This window comes from Myotis yumanensis, unplaced genomic scaffold, assembly GCF_028538775.1.
Source record: "Myotis yumanensis isolate MYYU_CA2020_CCGP unplaced genomic scaffold, mMyoYum1.0.hap1 SCAF_3, whole genome shotgun sequence".
Classification (NCBI taxonomy): domain Eukaryota; kingdom Metazoa; phylum Chordata; class Mammalia; order Chiroptera; family Vespertilionidae; genus Myotis; species Myotis yumanensis.
This window is the reverse complement of record NW_027223754.1, coordinates 8,386,192-8,401,697: the sequence shown is the minus strand read 5'-3', so window position 1 is coordinate 8,401,697 and position 15,506 is coordinate 8,386,192. Positions and strand designations below refer to the sequence as shown.

Sequence of the window (15,506 nt, the reverse complement as noted above, 5' to 3'; positions counted from 1 at the left end):
AAGAGATACCTACTGGATTGGGATAGATGTGACCTTGGATGTGGTAAAGCATAGAACAAGGCAGTCAACTTCTTACTGGGGCTGCAGGACTGAGTAGGGGGAAGAGCTTGGGAAGGAAGAAGGAAAAGAAAGTACAGAGGCGCCACACCCCTCAAACCATCTATCAGGAAATAAAAGGCAGGTGCCCACCTTTCAGGCTTCGCCTAGAATCGAGGAGTTTGTTCCCTCCCAGTCACTCAACTAGCTAGAGCTATATGGACCGTTTGTCTTCTGGACCAAAGTGCCTCATTTCCCACTTGAAATTGTAGTTCTTTTCCTCTTGCTCACAAATTTATGAGTCAAATCCAAAACTGACTTTTTCTGCTAGGTCTTGCTAAATGGTTACAGAAAAGCGCTGGCAGAAATGTTCTGTACCCGTGTATCTAATGCCGGCAGATGCTTTCTAGAGCCATGGGTCTAAATCTAGTTATTTTCTTCAAGGTCTACCTTCTACTCCTGCCACATTTCAGCTCCCCTCTTCTACTCAACCAAGATTCACTGTATTACACTTTACATTATATAACAAGGCCATTTCCTCGCTCCTGCCCCCATTTCGGCTTCTTCCAGGATGGGTTCCAGGCTTCCTGTATCTCCCACAGAACCTAGTCATTAAATACTAGCATGCTAGTTGCTGTTCAGTGGACAGTGCCCACTTGTCATGAAGTTCTGTCTCACAGTTCTCTAATGGCACTGATACGAAGCACTTCCTATTAGTGCAAGACTCTTGAAACTATGTTCTGAAGCTCTTGGTGGAAGTTCAGAATTCCTGAACTGAGTGGATGTGCATAAAATAAGGTCAGATTATGGAAGCCCTGGCCGGTGTCATCACTTTGGAGTCTACAGCGACGTGGTGTGAGGTCAGAGAGTGCATGGCCTGTTCACGTTTGGAAGCCAGAACCCTTAAGCATTGTAGGTATGTACATGTAAATAGTATATTTGGCATTTAAAAGCTGGGCCACTGATTTATAAGTGAGTCATGCTAGAAAATAGGCACGTATGGTCTTATTTTTTAATCCATTTGGCAGTTAATAATTCAATAGAGAAGGTGCATTAAGTGGTCTTTATTTGTTTCACATTCAGTTATTATCAGTTCTTCAGTTAATTATACAAGTATGATACGTTATTTTATATTTTCTGTGGGAATTTCCATGTAAAATAAATACAAAATACATTTGTGGTTTAATGAACACTCAGTGAAGCCATTTTTTTTTTCCTGAGGTATTCCTATCAGTCTGGTTTTATCCCAGATCTTTCTTTTTACTTCCCCTAGGAAGAGTCTATTAAACCACACAAACAGGTCTGGAAGCAGTGAATTTGCTTTAATTACATTAGACGATCTTTTTGATCTCATCATACAACACCAACACAAAGGCACCGCCCATGCCTCTCAATACATTGGACCAGGCACCTTTGAAGAAAGCCTTGCCTCCCTCGTCTTTGGCAATCTTCCTCCAGCAGTCCAGTGTCCCCGTGTACATAATGTCAGCTGTGGAAACAAACAATGGTAAGGGCTCCGTAATTCTTTTTTATTTTTTAATTTTTTATTTTTTTATTGAATAAGGTATTACATATGTGTCCTTATCTCCCCATTACCCCCCAACCCCCCAACTCATGCCCTCACCCCCTGTTGTCTGTGTCCATTGGTTAGGCTCATAGGCATGCATACAAGTCCTTTGGTTGACCTCTCCCCCTTACCCCCACCCTCCCCTACCTTCCCTCTGAGGTTTGACGGTCTGATCGATGCTTCTCTGTCTCTGGATGTGTTTTTGAAAGAGACTTTTCCCCTGAGAGACCTCTGCACACAGTGTCACAAGTAAGTCGCTTGAGCTCCAACTCCCAGCTCTATGCCGTGTTCAACTAGACATCCCTTTCCTGCATAACTGCTAGGCAGGCTCTCTTGTCATTCCTACTCCTTTAACTCAAGGTGAGAACTGTGGCCATTAACCAGCTAATTCACAGACCATCACACTGTGAAACGGGAGCAGGGTGGAACAGAAGTGTTTAACTGGGTAGTGCCCTTTTTATAGATGAGAAAAATAAGGCCTACTCTCAGGATATACTAGTCCAAGATTACACAGTTAAAGGAGCCACAACTATTAGGTTGAACCAAATGAAACTAACACGACTTTTTTACATTAAAAATGGCAATTTCATATATTTCAACCTATGGGAGCTAAGACCTTTTCTATTGGAGCAGGCTGCTTGAGGCTATCCCTTATCCACCTAAGTCACCCTTCCCTGCCTGTCATAACTAGGTAAGAGAAGAATCATTGTTAAATAAACCAGCTAGTTACTTCAATTCTTCCCCCTTGTTTCTGCACCCAGCCTCTAAGGCTGCGATTTTCCACCTTTTTCATCTCATGGCACACATAAATTACTAACATTTTTGTCACACCAAAAATATATATTTTGCCAATCTGACAAAATTGATTCATTCACTCCGGATAGCTATTGTGTTGGCTATTGTCATTTTTTTATTTGACAATCTAAGGGAAAAGAAATCAGTGTCCCTGACTAAATAATCAGCTTTTGCATGTTTTAAAAATTCTTACAGATAAACAAAATGAATTGACCAACAAAATAAGACCCGAAGCATGGAGGCATGGAACAGACTGACATACCTCGATGTGGGGTTGGGAAGAGAAGAGATAAACCAAAGAACTTATGTACTTATATGCATAACCCATGGACACGGGCAATAGGGTAGTGAAGACCTGGCAGGGTGGGTAGGGACTGGGAGGAGGGGAGTAAAGGGGAGAGGGGAGGGGAGATATCTAGATATCTGTAATACTATCAACAATAAAAAATTATTGCGGCACACTGATTGAAAATCACTGCTCTAAGAAAACGGGCCTAAGGCCTCTATCATGCTAGATACCTAGTTAAGTCCACCTCTAAATATCCCATTTTCTATGTTCTTATCTATATGATAACAAAGTTCTCTAGAGAAAATAGTTGAGAAGCTTTCTTTCGTAAATTCTTATCACATGATTTTAACAATTGGAATAGTGAAGACTGAAAACAGTACCAAACAGTGTTCTCCTTGGGCAGGAAAGCTATGCTTTAGATCAGTAGGTGCCAGGCTTACCCCCCTTCCGGCCAGACTGCATCATCATCCTACGGCGCACAGTGTCAAAGGGGTAGGACACCAGCCCCGCCACCGCCGTCACGGACTGAGCGATCATCCAGCTGATGAAAATGTGCACATTCTTGGGGTCAGGCAGCATCCCTGCGGGCAGAGCCAAAAGCCAAATGGTGATGAAGTGATTCCTCTCAGCAGCTCCGCCAAAAGCAGGAGGAGATGGGAAGAGGCTACGGAACCTCCAACCCCAGGCCGCCCCTTCCCTCGCTGGATCCAGGGAAGCCGAGTTCTGCCCAGTGTACAGGACAGGTTGAAATGGTCCAGGTTACGCTCAGGAACTGGCAGAGCCATGGGAAGAGGGGGCTGGTCTGCTCTTCCTCTCAATAACGCAAGGCCAGAGCTTGTTTCAGTAGAGGACCAGGAGAAGCCTGTAGCTCGGTGGTTCTCAACCTTCTGGCCCTTTAAATACAGTTCCTCATGTTGTGACCCAACCATAACATTATTTTCGTTGCTACTTCATAACTGTAATGTTGCTACTGTTATGAATCGTCATGTAAATATCTGATATGCAGGATGGTCTTAGGCGACCCCTGTGAAAGGGTCCTTTGACCGCCAAAGGGGTCGCGACCCACAGGTTGAGAACCGCTGCTCTATAGCCTCACGTCACCACCGCCTCATTCCAAAGCCTCAATTCAGCCCAGAGACTAGGAAAGAAACAGGATTAATACATATAAAGCCCTTTGTGAGTTACAGATCCCTCGGGGTCCTGTCTGCAGGTCCTCCTCCTCCTCCCCAGGCCGCCCCCCGCCCCCGCCCCCCAAGTCCTTCTCTCACCCTTGGCAGTATCATAGACTCCGAAGTAGGCAGCTCTGTAGATAATGATGCCCTGGACAGAGACGCTGAAACCCTGGTAGAGACCCCCAAGGCCATCGGACTTGAAGATCTTGGTGAGACAGTCGCCCAGACCACTGAACTCACGCTGGGCGCTACCCTTGCCCACGTCGGCAGCCAACCTGGTCCTGGCGAAGTCCAGCGGGTAGACAAAGCAGAGGGAGGTGGCCCCAGCTGCCCCACCGGAAGCCAGGTTACCGGCAAAGTAGCGCCAGAACTGCTTGTGCCGGTCCACGCCCCCCAGGAAGATCTGCTTGTACTTGTCCTTGAAGGCGAAGTTGAGAGCTTGGGTGGGGAAGTAACGGATCACGTTGGCCAGGTTACCTCTCCAGAAGGAGAGAAAGCCCTGCTCCTTGGGGATTCTCACCACGCAATCCATGATCCCTTTGTACTGTTGCTCAGCGCTGATCTGTTTGCTGGCATGCTGGACCTGCAGGGAGGCGGGGCACGGGGGAGGAGTTGGGTGTTAGGAGGAGCAGGACAGAGGGAGAAGGAGAAAAGGGCAAGAGAAAAAGAACATTCGCACTTCCTTGATTTGCTTTTTAATAAAAAATGTATGGGGAAATCAAACAACTAGGGTAAATGAATGGTAGCTCCTTGGATAACAAGCCCATAAATCCAGTGTTGCCTCAATTATCAGGGCATTTGAGAGAAAATGTTCTGCTCCAAATAGATGGAAAAGATGATTGAATTGTGTGCTGAATTTTCCTAGGGGCCAGAATTGTGCTAGGGACTTACTGGGACATAAAAATGATGAGAAACCCTCCCACCCCAAAGGACACCCGTGCTCTTTATAGACATGATGAGCAGGAGGTGCTGATTTCTCAGTCGCACTCCAGTCTCCCTGGAGACCAGGATCTGTGAGTAGTAGCTGTTCTAACAGAAAGAGAGCAAACCCACTAGGCACTAGAGCCTGGAAATTTTCAGGCACATTATTATCCAAGTAACCAACTATTGAGGGGTCTGTTGCTGTTGTGAGCAATGTGTTGGGGTTTTTCTGGTTATTGTTCATTTTGACTCCCAAATGGAAGAGGTCTAACTCCTCACTGACAGGCCCATGTCTTTTGGACAAGTGAGAAAAAGAGGATAGATGGGAGGGGGGTGATGATGACAGTGATGATGATGATGATGATGATGGTATGCCATTCGGTGACTAGGCTGAAGGGGAAAAGATTTGGGGAACGGATGAGTAAGGACAGCCATCTGAGTTTATTCCAAAAAATTGCTTAATCTCTTCAAAACCCGTTTCTTCAAATGTGAAATTGGAGGAGAGAATACCTGCCCTACAGGGGTTACATAAAGATGAATGAAACATATATGTCATCCTCTAGCCTAGTGCATGGGATACACAGTAAGCGAGTTCCTCTGTAATAATTATTTTAAGGTTTCTATAGTAAAAGGCGGGTGCAGGTGAAAAGGTGCAAGCAAGGGGACATTGAAAATCAGAAGGTGAGTCCGACCTAAGAGGCCTGAGTGCGTGCCAGGGCTGGCCCAGGCGCAGGATCTGGCTGGCTGTAACCCACTCCGGGTGGGTTTCCATATATAGACACCGGCCGCTGCGCGCCACCCGACACCAGGAATCTGCTCCTGACGCCGGACCGGTCTGCGCAGGGGGCACCTTCCCCTTGGCAGGCCGGGCGCAGGGCCTGTGGCCTAGCGCAGATTTGCTGCGGCCCGTCCGCCACCCGCCCGCCACCCGCCACCGCTCCCCTCGCCGCTGCGCCCAGCGCGTCCCGCGCGCCCTGCCCGCCGCCCGGCTTGCTGCGCCCCCGCCCGCGCCCGCGCCTGCTCGGTCCCCACCTGCAGCAGCAGTTTGACCCTCTCAATCGGGGCGACCGCGGTCTTGGAGACGGCAGCGGCGATGCCACCAGCCAGGAAGTCCTTCAGGAAGCTCAGAGCCTGATCACTCATGATGCCAGCCGGGCGCACACAGCCTCTGGGAGCCGCGCTCTTGCTCTCGCCTCCGCCGGGCCAGGCACAGCCACCCCGTCTCCGTCCCTGCGCGTCGCGAAGGGGCCGCCTACCTCGCCCGCATCCCTCCTTATATCCCCCGCCCGGCCTCTCGCGAGAGGAGGAGGGACCCCGAGGCCGTGCACACAGTGCGCATTGGCTGGGCAGGTGCTTGGACCCCCCCCTGGCCGCCCCCCTCTTCTGCAGAGGGCAAAGGGGGCGAAGGCGCTTCCGGGAGGCAGGGGTGGGCTGGGGGCTGTGCCTTCAGCCTGGGACGTTTAAAGGGCACATTCATGTTATCTGTCCCGGCGACCAGAGGGAACACCGTGTCTCTGCAGCGTGTGGGCCACTGTATTTATAGCACAAGGCGGCTTAGGCTGGGCCGACTGGGGACGGATGCCGCTAGCCCGGCTTTCTTTAACCTCGGGCCTGCGCGGGCCGCTCCGGGTCAGGGCGTTTCAGGCTGATTTTTTCTTCTTCCCCGAATGGTGTCCCTCGCTGCCTGGATCTGGGCCTCTTCGGAGTTGTGTGCTCTCACAAATAACGAAGATCCTCCAAAATAAATACTAACGTCACTGGATGCGGTGATTACCTAACACAATCTGGCAACCTGCTGAATCCCCTCTTCTCCCCATTCAGCGGTTCAGCCATTCATTCTGCTTTCAAATATTCATGTGCCCGGCACTCAGCGGCACCAGGAAAGACCGCGTGCGGGGGCCGCTAGGTGAAGAGATGGTTCAGCAAAGTGTGTGTGTGTGTGTGTGTGTGTGTGTGTGTGTGTGTGTGTGTGTGTGTTGCTTTTCTGTTAGGTCAGCCTGTTACCCCTAACAGTCTGATGACACTAAGAACAGGGACCCCTCTCAACAGAATCTCAGCATGTATTCTGGGCAGAACGGTCTCAGGCAGCTGGCGGCTTCCCACCAGAGTAGCTGGGTGACCAGGGTATTAAGAGAAGGTCGAATCCTTGGCCGTACTTGCCTCCTTTTAACAGGCACCTGGACTTGGGAAGACTATGCTATCTAGTCCTAGGAAATTGATTGCAACTAGTCCCCCCCCCCCCCCCCCCAATATATTACTGGATCCTTAATATTTTTCAGGCAATTCATATAATCACACGGGTTTGCAAGTACAGTTGTTCCTTCCCCTAGGATGATTGCAATTCATTTTTAACTCTGAACTCTTTACCCTGTTCAATTCTTTTCCCACCCTTGTTCCTGTTCTTTTGTACATTGACAAGTTTATTCTTTTTTTTTTTTTTCACCAGCTTGCTGATGAATGCAAACATCAGGTTGGGTGTCGATTGAGCTGCAGCCGTGTGTCACCTGGGGTCTGGACACTTCAGTGGAGCAGAGGTCACTGGTTGGGTGCCAGGACTGCAAAGGAGATGCATTTATTTGAGGTTGGGGCAGGATAGAGTTCGGAAATGCAGGTGAGCTGTGTGAACTGCTAACAAAGTGCAAACGTACCAAGGTCATAGCAGGCAGAAGGTCAAGAACTCAGGATAAGCAGAAAAGGCCTCTATGCATTCATTCAAACAACACTTGAGCTACTGAGTTCCAGGAAAGCAGTTTGGCCCTGTGAATTCAAAATGAGATAGCTCAGTCCTCAGGAACCTTACATTCAGCAGGTGACATATTTGTCACTTGTTTAACTTTATTTACCCACAGCTTCACATATAGATTTCCACGATCAGCACAATCCACGTATTAGTCATTTCTTCTTCTTCGAGTGTACTGTATTCCATCTTGTTAATATAGAGTAATTGCCTAATTCCTTTTCCTTCTAACTGTACATTAGAGATGTGTCTTAGGTTTATAATGAAAAATGGTGCTGGTATATAGAACTTCTGCACAAATTTTACTTTCTCCCTTAAGTTTTTTCTTCTCATGTATTTCCAAAATGGAATGGATAGATTGAACATTTTAAAAGTTTGGGTTTTTGTTTTAGTACCTGCTGCATATTGAACAATTGCTCTACATAAATGTGGAGCCACCAGCAATGTAGATGGGACTCTTGTTTCCCACAGATCCTCCTCCAACACTGGCTTGAAAAAAAAATCAGTTATTTGTGTTTTATGAGTTCTAATTTGTGCCTCTTTCATTGCTATGAAACGGTACATGTTCATATGATTTGATTTAATTTGTCAGGCTTTTCCTTCTACATAGAATTTTAATGTTCCTTGACCACTTATGGCAGGAAAGCAGAGTACTTCTTCATATTTACAACAATGTTTCATATATTGGGGGCAATAAATACATGTTGAATATTTTTCATTTTGTTGTTTTTCTTTTGATATTTATGTTATTACATTGTTCTAAGTGTTATTTATTTAAATATGAACAGATCCATAATATGATGATATCCTTTATGTTTTGGTGTAAATGTATCTCTTTTGTAGGTAGATTTGTCAGTTTGCCCTACTAGGTAGTCTATTCCAATTCTCTTGGTAGTTATTTTTCACTAGAGGCCAGTGCATGAAATTCGTGCATGGGAGGGGGGGGTCCCCTCAGCCCAGCCTGCACCCTCTCCAAACTGGGACCCCTCTGGATCGGGCCTACACCGGCAGTTGGACATCCCTCTCACAATCTGGGACCACTGGCTCCTAACTGCTCACCTGCCTGCCTGCCTGATCGCCCCTTACTGCCCTCCTGCCAGCCTGGTCACCCCTAACTGCCACCCCTGCTGACCTGGTCACCCCCAATTGTCCCCCCTGCTGGCCTGGTCGCCCCACACAGCCTGCTGTTCAATCGTTTGGTCGTCCCTCATTAACCCCCCTGCCGACCTTGTCACCCCATGCAGCCTGCTGTTCAGTCGTCTATCTGGTTGTTTCGGTCAGTCGTGATGGCCCCTGGCTTTTTATATATTAGGGTTTGTTTGTTTATTTATTTATTTATTTATTTATTTATTTATTTTAATCCTCACCCAAGAACATGCTTACTAATTTTAGAGAGAGAGGAAGGGGGAGAGAGAGAGAGAGAGAGAGAGAAAGAGAGGGAGAGAGAGAGAGAGAGAGAGAAACATTGATGTGAGAGAAAAGGATCAATCAGTTGCCTCCTGTACTTGCCCTGAGCATGTGCCCTGACCAGGAATTGAAGCCACATTCTTTAGGTGTATGGGTCGACACTCCAACCAACTGGGCCACACCAGCCAGGGTAGTAGTTATTTTTAAAAATATACTATAAGAATGTATGATTTAATTTCATTTTTCTCCATTACCATTCTTGGGTATCCCAACACCAATTCTTAAATAGATATTTTCTTTTCTTCATTATTTGTCTTATATTACTAATTCCAGTTTGTCATGTATTAATTTCTTATTTAAGCTTTAATTTATGAAATCATCATACCATGACTTATTTAATTACTGAACTTAAAAAAATAACAATTTATATGTGATAGTACAACCACTTCAAAACATGAAAAGTTTATCTGCTTAAATGCCTGGATTTATTTTCACTGTCAATTTGTTCAATTATTTAAACATCACCAGAAGACTTTAACGGACATTTAAATTAAATTAAATGCTAAGTTAATATTTAATTTGGGATGTTAATGTTTAATTCAGGAAGTATCCTCTTCGTTTTAATTTTACTAATTTTTCATAGTTTCTAAATGAGAGGTATCATATTTCTCCTTGGCTTCTGTCCGATGACCCTGCCGTGTCGGAGGAGCTTGACAAGAGGTTACACGTGGAGATCCATACACTGACCTCTCCCTCCACTGACTTTCTCAGAAAAGGGAGACCTCACATGCCCTCAGGAGCATGAGCTGCCTGTGATCATAAGATCCAGGTATCACTTACACAGGCGGCGAGAGAATGGTGCTCAGCAGAACATGTGTCCACCCGCAGTCCCAGTGCTCAGTGGCTTCCTGCCAAGGAGAGAATGGACAGGCCGCTAGGAGATGAGAGAGAAAACTCTGCTTTCAAACTTAACTTGGTCTCCTGGAGCCTGGGGGCGGCGGGGATGGGGCTGTGCAGAAATGAGAGACGGCACTGAGCTAGCCTTTGGACTTTTAGTGGAAGCTTGTAAAGAATTAATCTATTTTACTGAAATGGGAATAGAGAATGGGAGCTGCTAAAGAGTCAAAGGCAAAGAAAGAAAAACACTTAAGGATTTGCTGACGGTGGTGACTGCACAATGCCTGTGTGTTGGTGAATATCTAAAACCTGTAGGAACTTGCACACACGATCACTATTTGTTCACATGGTGAATTTCAGCTTAGCAGAGAGGAAAGAATTCTGAAAATTTTATTTTTTTGATTGTATAAGATCATATATGAGTTGCTGAATTTCAATCAAAGGTGATTAATAGACTCATTCTGTACTGCTTTGAAAAGACAAAAAATAAATGCAGCATTTCTCCACAGTTATTCCTCAGGGTAGCTTAATTAATTAGAGCAATGCCTTCTTTAAAATAAAGTGCCTTTATCGTGACCTTATTAAAGCGGGCACACACACACACCATACATATCTTCAGAAATCACAAGTGTTCCTGCAAAATACTCCAACCACAAGCTCCCCTTTAGCTAATGCCAAGCAAAACTGTGGAACTGCAAAGTGTGAGTTTACAGAAACTTCTTACCCTTTAGTGATCAGCTCCCTTGGGACTCCACTCTCCTCCTACTCTTCCCCAACAAAATAGAAATTATCTGAATAATTGACATCATTCATTCATTCATTCATTCATTTCCTTTTCATCTTTCAACAAGCATGTTGAATGCCTTCTCTGGACACCGACACTCTGTGGGGTACTGGTGATGCAAAAGTCAGGAAGGCAAGGTTGCAGCCTTGGGGGACCTGGCAGGGCAGGTACCCACTCACTTGTGTTGCCTACCATGCTGTTCCCGCACGGTGTGGCATGAGTCCATGTAGGGCTCTTATTATACTTCTAGGCGCATGACTTTTGATGTGTTATCTCTCAGACCTTGTATTTTTCACATTGTATGAACCAAAAAGTGGCATGAGAGGGATTTTAGGCATCATTATTTAAAGTAGGTGATTTCTGGGGGCAGAGGAACCTCTAAGTCATTAAAAAAAAGAAAAGAAAAAAGATGATCAGATGGACTTCTCCCTGAAGACCCTCATCCCTGGAGAATTGACTCAGTGGTTGCTGGAGGCAGAGCGCCTGGGGACTCCCCCACAGAGACAGCACACTCCCCCATCCCACACAGGCAGGCCCCCTCCCCAATTCCTACATAGAGATCCACAGCTTCTCTCATCTTCCCATCTCCTCCTTACTTTATCCAAAACTCCAACAGCATCTCAGTATTTGATGGCACAATTAAGCTTATTTTTATGTGTGTATAAGTAATGCCTTCCGACCATAACCATCCGCCTTTACCTTCTGGTTTCCCTGGCTCGAATTCTCTGTGAATAAAGCCATTACTCACCTGGAGTGAACTTGATTGATTTTCCAAGTACATTCTGAACTGGCTTCCCTAGTATTCAGTGTTGCACACACCCTACCAATCATTTCTTTAAAACACTTGCTTTATTCCTGTTATTATTAAAATCAATGTCTAATGAAGGTTACTAGAGGGGCCATTTTTGCTCATCTGTATTGCTAATAAATAGCAATTTTAATGAATGAGGTGTTTTGTTTTGTTTTGTTTTGTTTTGTTTTGTTTTGTTTTGTTTTTTAACATGCTTCTTTTACCCCAGGACCCTTTCCTCATTTGGCCAGCTGGAGATTCTAGGTCATTGCCTCAGAAAAAGAAAACATTCAGAAAGCAGAGAAAGTCGTCTATTCATGGCATTAGAATTTCCAGAGGAAGAGAAAGAATTCAGATATAAACCATAGATTTGGTAGAATACCTGTGGGAAAGCAGCGTGTCCTGCCCACCCCGCCCTTCCAATGATTACATCAAGTTTTCCCAAATCTGAGGGAAAAGGAAGATTGCCAGAGAGAGAGAGAGCAAGGAGTCAGAGGCCAGCGTGGTTCCTGGAGAAAGGGGGCCCAGGACTCTCCCCAGCCCAGGGAGGCAGCAAGAAGCAGGGAGAAAGGGCCAGGCGTTGTTACAGTACAAAGGTCAGAGGCAGCCTCAGCATTCATCCAAGCATGAAATGCTTTAAAAATGAGCAGGAGAGCAACTCCCAGGTGCCGCAGGCCAGCCTGCTAGCGTGAAGGACCCTGCAGAGCCCCATGAGGCTCTCCTGCCCCAGGGGGGTGCGGGCCGGCAGAATAACACCTTGTTTCAAGGTCACCAGAGTTAGCTGAGAGGAAGCCAGACCTGGAGAGCCTCATGGCTGGGAATGAGGCAGGTGTCAGGAGTGACCTTGACGGGGCCATGACTGAAGATCAGAAAGGAATAAGGACCCGGCAGCATAGGTAAAGGACTGTCCAGACCACATGGCCCTCCGTCCCCATCCTTAGTACCACAGAAATTCCTGGACTTTAGAAATTCCTGAAATTCCACTGGAAAACAGCAGAGAGACAAGGGGACACTAATCGTTTCCACCACCAGGCAGAAGGGCCTCTCTTAAGTGAAACTAAGTTGTTTTGTGCAGCTGAGTTTGTCAATATTCATTCTTGCTATAGTATTTTCTTAATTTTAAAAGATAATATGCTGCCTTGGCCTGTTTGGCTCAGTGGATAGTGTCAGTCTGCAGAGTGAAGGGTCCTAGGTTCGATTTGGTCAAGGGTATGTACCTTGGTTGCAGGCTCCTGGCTCTGGTTGGAGGCATGCAGAAGGCAACCAATCAATGTGTCTCTCTCATATCCGTGTTTCTCTCTGTCTCTCCATCTCCCTTCCACTCTCTTTAAAAATCAATGGAAAAAAAAATACAAAAAAATAAAATAAATAAAAATCAATGGAAAAAATACCCTCAGGTGAAAATTTTTAAAAAAGATAGTATACCAAAGACATCATAATTTTGGAAACTCTTACTATTGTTTGTTCCATCAAGGACATTTCTTTAAGGAGGAAACACAGTCCTAGCCAAGTAGCTCAGTGGGTTAGAGCATCATCTGGATACACCAAGATTTCGGATTTCATCTCTAGTCAGGGCACATACAAGAATCAACCTATGAATGCATAAGTAAATGTAACAAAAATCAATTTCTCTCTCTCTCTCTCTCTCTCTCTCTCTCTCTCTCTCTCAATAAAAGAAGGAGGCTCACACTTAACTGAGAGTGACTGTAGGGAGAGAGAGACTTGAGGGCAGTTTTCTCTACAAATCTCTATGAAACTCCAGTTTATGCATCGTTATTAAATGGCTGACTACATATGTACAACAACTGACTCTTTAAACATGATATCTTAAACATAATAGTTGTTCAATAAGTGTTTGTTGAATAATTAGGGAACTAACATGCTTCCATTTCTAGTGCAATTTTTTCCCCAATAATGAAGCCCCAGGAACCCACCATAATTTTTGTGGTGCACTATGAAACGTAGGTATATGGAATTTCATCATAGAAAGTAGGAGAAATTATACCAGCAGAAATATGATTGTCTACAGCATACTGTCTGCCATATAAAAGCATAGCCACTTTAATGTTGGATTTGTCTATTTCTCCTTGTAGTTCTGTCAAGTTTTTCTTTACATGTTTTAGGGCTTTGTTTTTAAAGTCATACAAGATTATAATTGCTTTTTATCTTTAAGTCATAGTCCTCTTTATCAGTAGTAATGCTTTTTCTTAAAGTCATTTTCCCCTAAATGAACAAAGCAACACCTGCTTTCCTTGAGATTGTATTTGCCTAATTTATCTTTTTATACTCCTTTACTTTCAACCATTCTGTATGTTTGAGGTATGTTCCCTGTAAACTCTATATTTCCTTTTTTCATTTTCTAAAATTCTAAATTGACACTCTTATTCTTTTAGCTGGAGAGTTTGGATCCATTTGCATTTTTCATGACCAATGATATTTTCAAAATTTTATTTTGAAATATGGATTCAAAGGAAGTTGCAAAGGAATCACTACACATGTTTAAAATTTTTGTCTCTGCTGTTTTATTTTATGCTATTTGTCCTCCTTATGCATGTTTTTGAAAATCGTCATTTACATGATATTTACCATGGCTACCCTATGTCAACAAGTACATATGTTTCTGAATTACTGTTAAGGTGCTAATAACACAGTAATTATTATTTTAGGTGGCTACTATTTTGCCAGGTTCAGAGAGTGCCAAGTTTCCTGGTTAGGCACTATGTGTTTCTGGGAATCATAACACAAGTTAATTTACTGCTTCAGGAAACACAAAAGTCAAATTAATAAGGAATGACACAGCTGTCAAATATTCGCGACTTGAATGGATAAATTGAGCTCCGGAAGAATTTTGAATTACATAACATTATTCAATGTGGCCACTAGAGGGAGATCACATACAGCTATTCTCAAAATAATGGTCTCAGTCTCTAATTTTTATCAAAAACTTGTAAACAGCCCTAGCCGGCTTGGCTCAGTGGATAGAGAGTCAGCCTGCGGATGAAGGGTCCCGGGTTCGATTTGGGTCAAGGGCAGGAACTCGGTTGCAGGCTCCTCCCCTGTCCGGCCCTGGCAGGAGGCAACCAATCCATGTGTCTCTCTCACATCAATGTTTCTCTCTGTCTTTCCCTCTCTCTTCCACTCTCCCTCAAAATCAATGGAAAAATACCCTGGGGTGAGGATTTTAAAAAAACACCCGTGTAAATAGTACGCAAAACTAGGAAATAAAAACCTCCCTACTTAAAAAAAAAAAAAAAAGACATACAATCAACAAACAAGTATAGACGGCCCGGGTGCGGCGGAGGGTCTCTGCCCGCCGCTCCTCTCCGTCAGGTTCTCCCCAGGCTTTTGGAGCAGCGCCACGGGGCGGGATGCTGGGCGCCGTCCCGTTGCCCGTGGCAACCTCCTCCGCGCGGGGAGCAGAGCCCGCGTCGCGGATCCCAGCGCCTCGCTGCTCCTCCGGGAACAGTACCGGGGACGCCAGGGGACGGCAGCCGAGGTGGCGCGGCTGACGAGGGGTGTGAACTAGGGGCGGGCCGGGGCTGAGCGGGGCTGGAAGGAATCTGGCTCTGATCAGAGCGCCCGACAGCCTGGGTGCCCCGCTGCCCGCAGCCCGCAGCCCGCAGCCCGCCGCCCGCAGCAGCCCGGCGCTGGGGCAGGAGGCCAAGGGCAGGGCGCGCGGACCTTCCTCGGGTCCCGAGCCTCGAGTGAGACCCGGTGGGCGGGGAACGCGGGGCTCGGGAGCGCCCCCTTCCGCCCGCCAGGCTCAGTCCACGCGGCCCTCCCCACGACGGCCGCCTCCCTGCGCGCCCCGCAGCGCCGCCCTCCCGCCCCGCAGCGCCGCCCTTCCGCCCGGCAGCGCCGCCCTCCCGTCCCGCAGCGCCGCCATCCCGCAACACAGTCCCGCACCGCAGCGCCGCCATCCCGCAACACAGTCCCGCACCGCAGCGCCGCCCTCCCGCACCGCAGCGCCGCCCTCCCGTCCCGCAGCGCCGCCCTCCCGCAACACAGTCCCGCACCGCAGCGCCGCCCTCCCGCCCGGCAGCGCCGCCCTCCCGTCCCGCAGCGCCGCCCTCCCGCAACACAGTCCCGCACCGCAGCGCCGCCCTCCCGC

General features: G+C 46.6%; 1 protein-coding gene across 1 annotated transcript; it reads right to left on the bottom strand.

The window, feature by feature from the left end:
- Positions 1 to 1,085: 1,085 nt before the first annotated feature.
- On the bottom strand, positions 1,086 to 6,030 carry SLC25A4 (solute carrier family 25 member 4). The gene is made up of 4 exons (XM_070408176.1): positions 5,813 to 6,030; positions 3,956 to 4,442; positions 3,128 to 3,268; positions 1,086 to 1,525 (listed from the first exon to the last, which is right to left on the bottom strand). Exons 1-4 carry the CDS (start codon positions 5,921 to 5,923, stop codon positions 1,368 to 1,370), a joined length of 897 nt encoding a protein of 298 aa, XP_070264277.1. The 5' UTR covers positions 5,924 to 6,030; the 3' UTR covers positions 1,086 to 1,367.
- Positions 6,031 to 15,506: the final 9,476 nt, after the last annotated feature.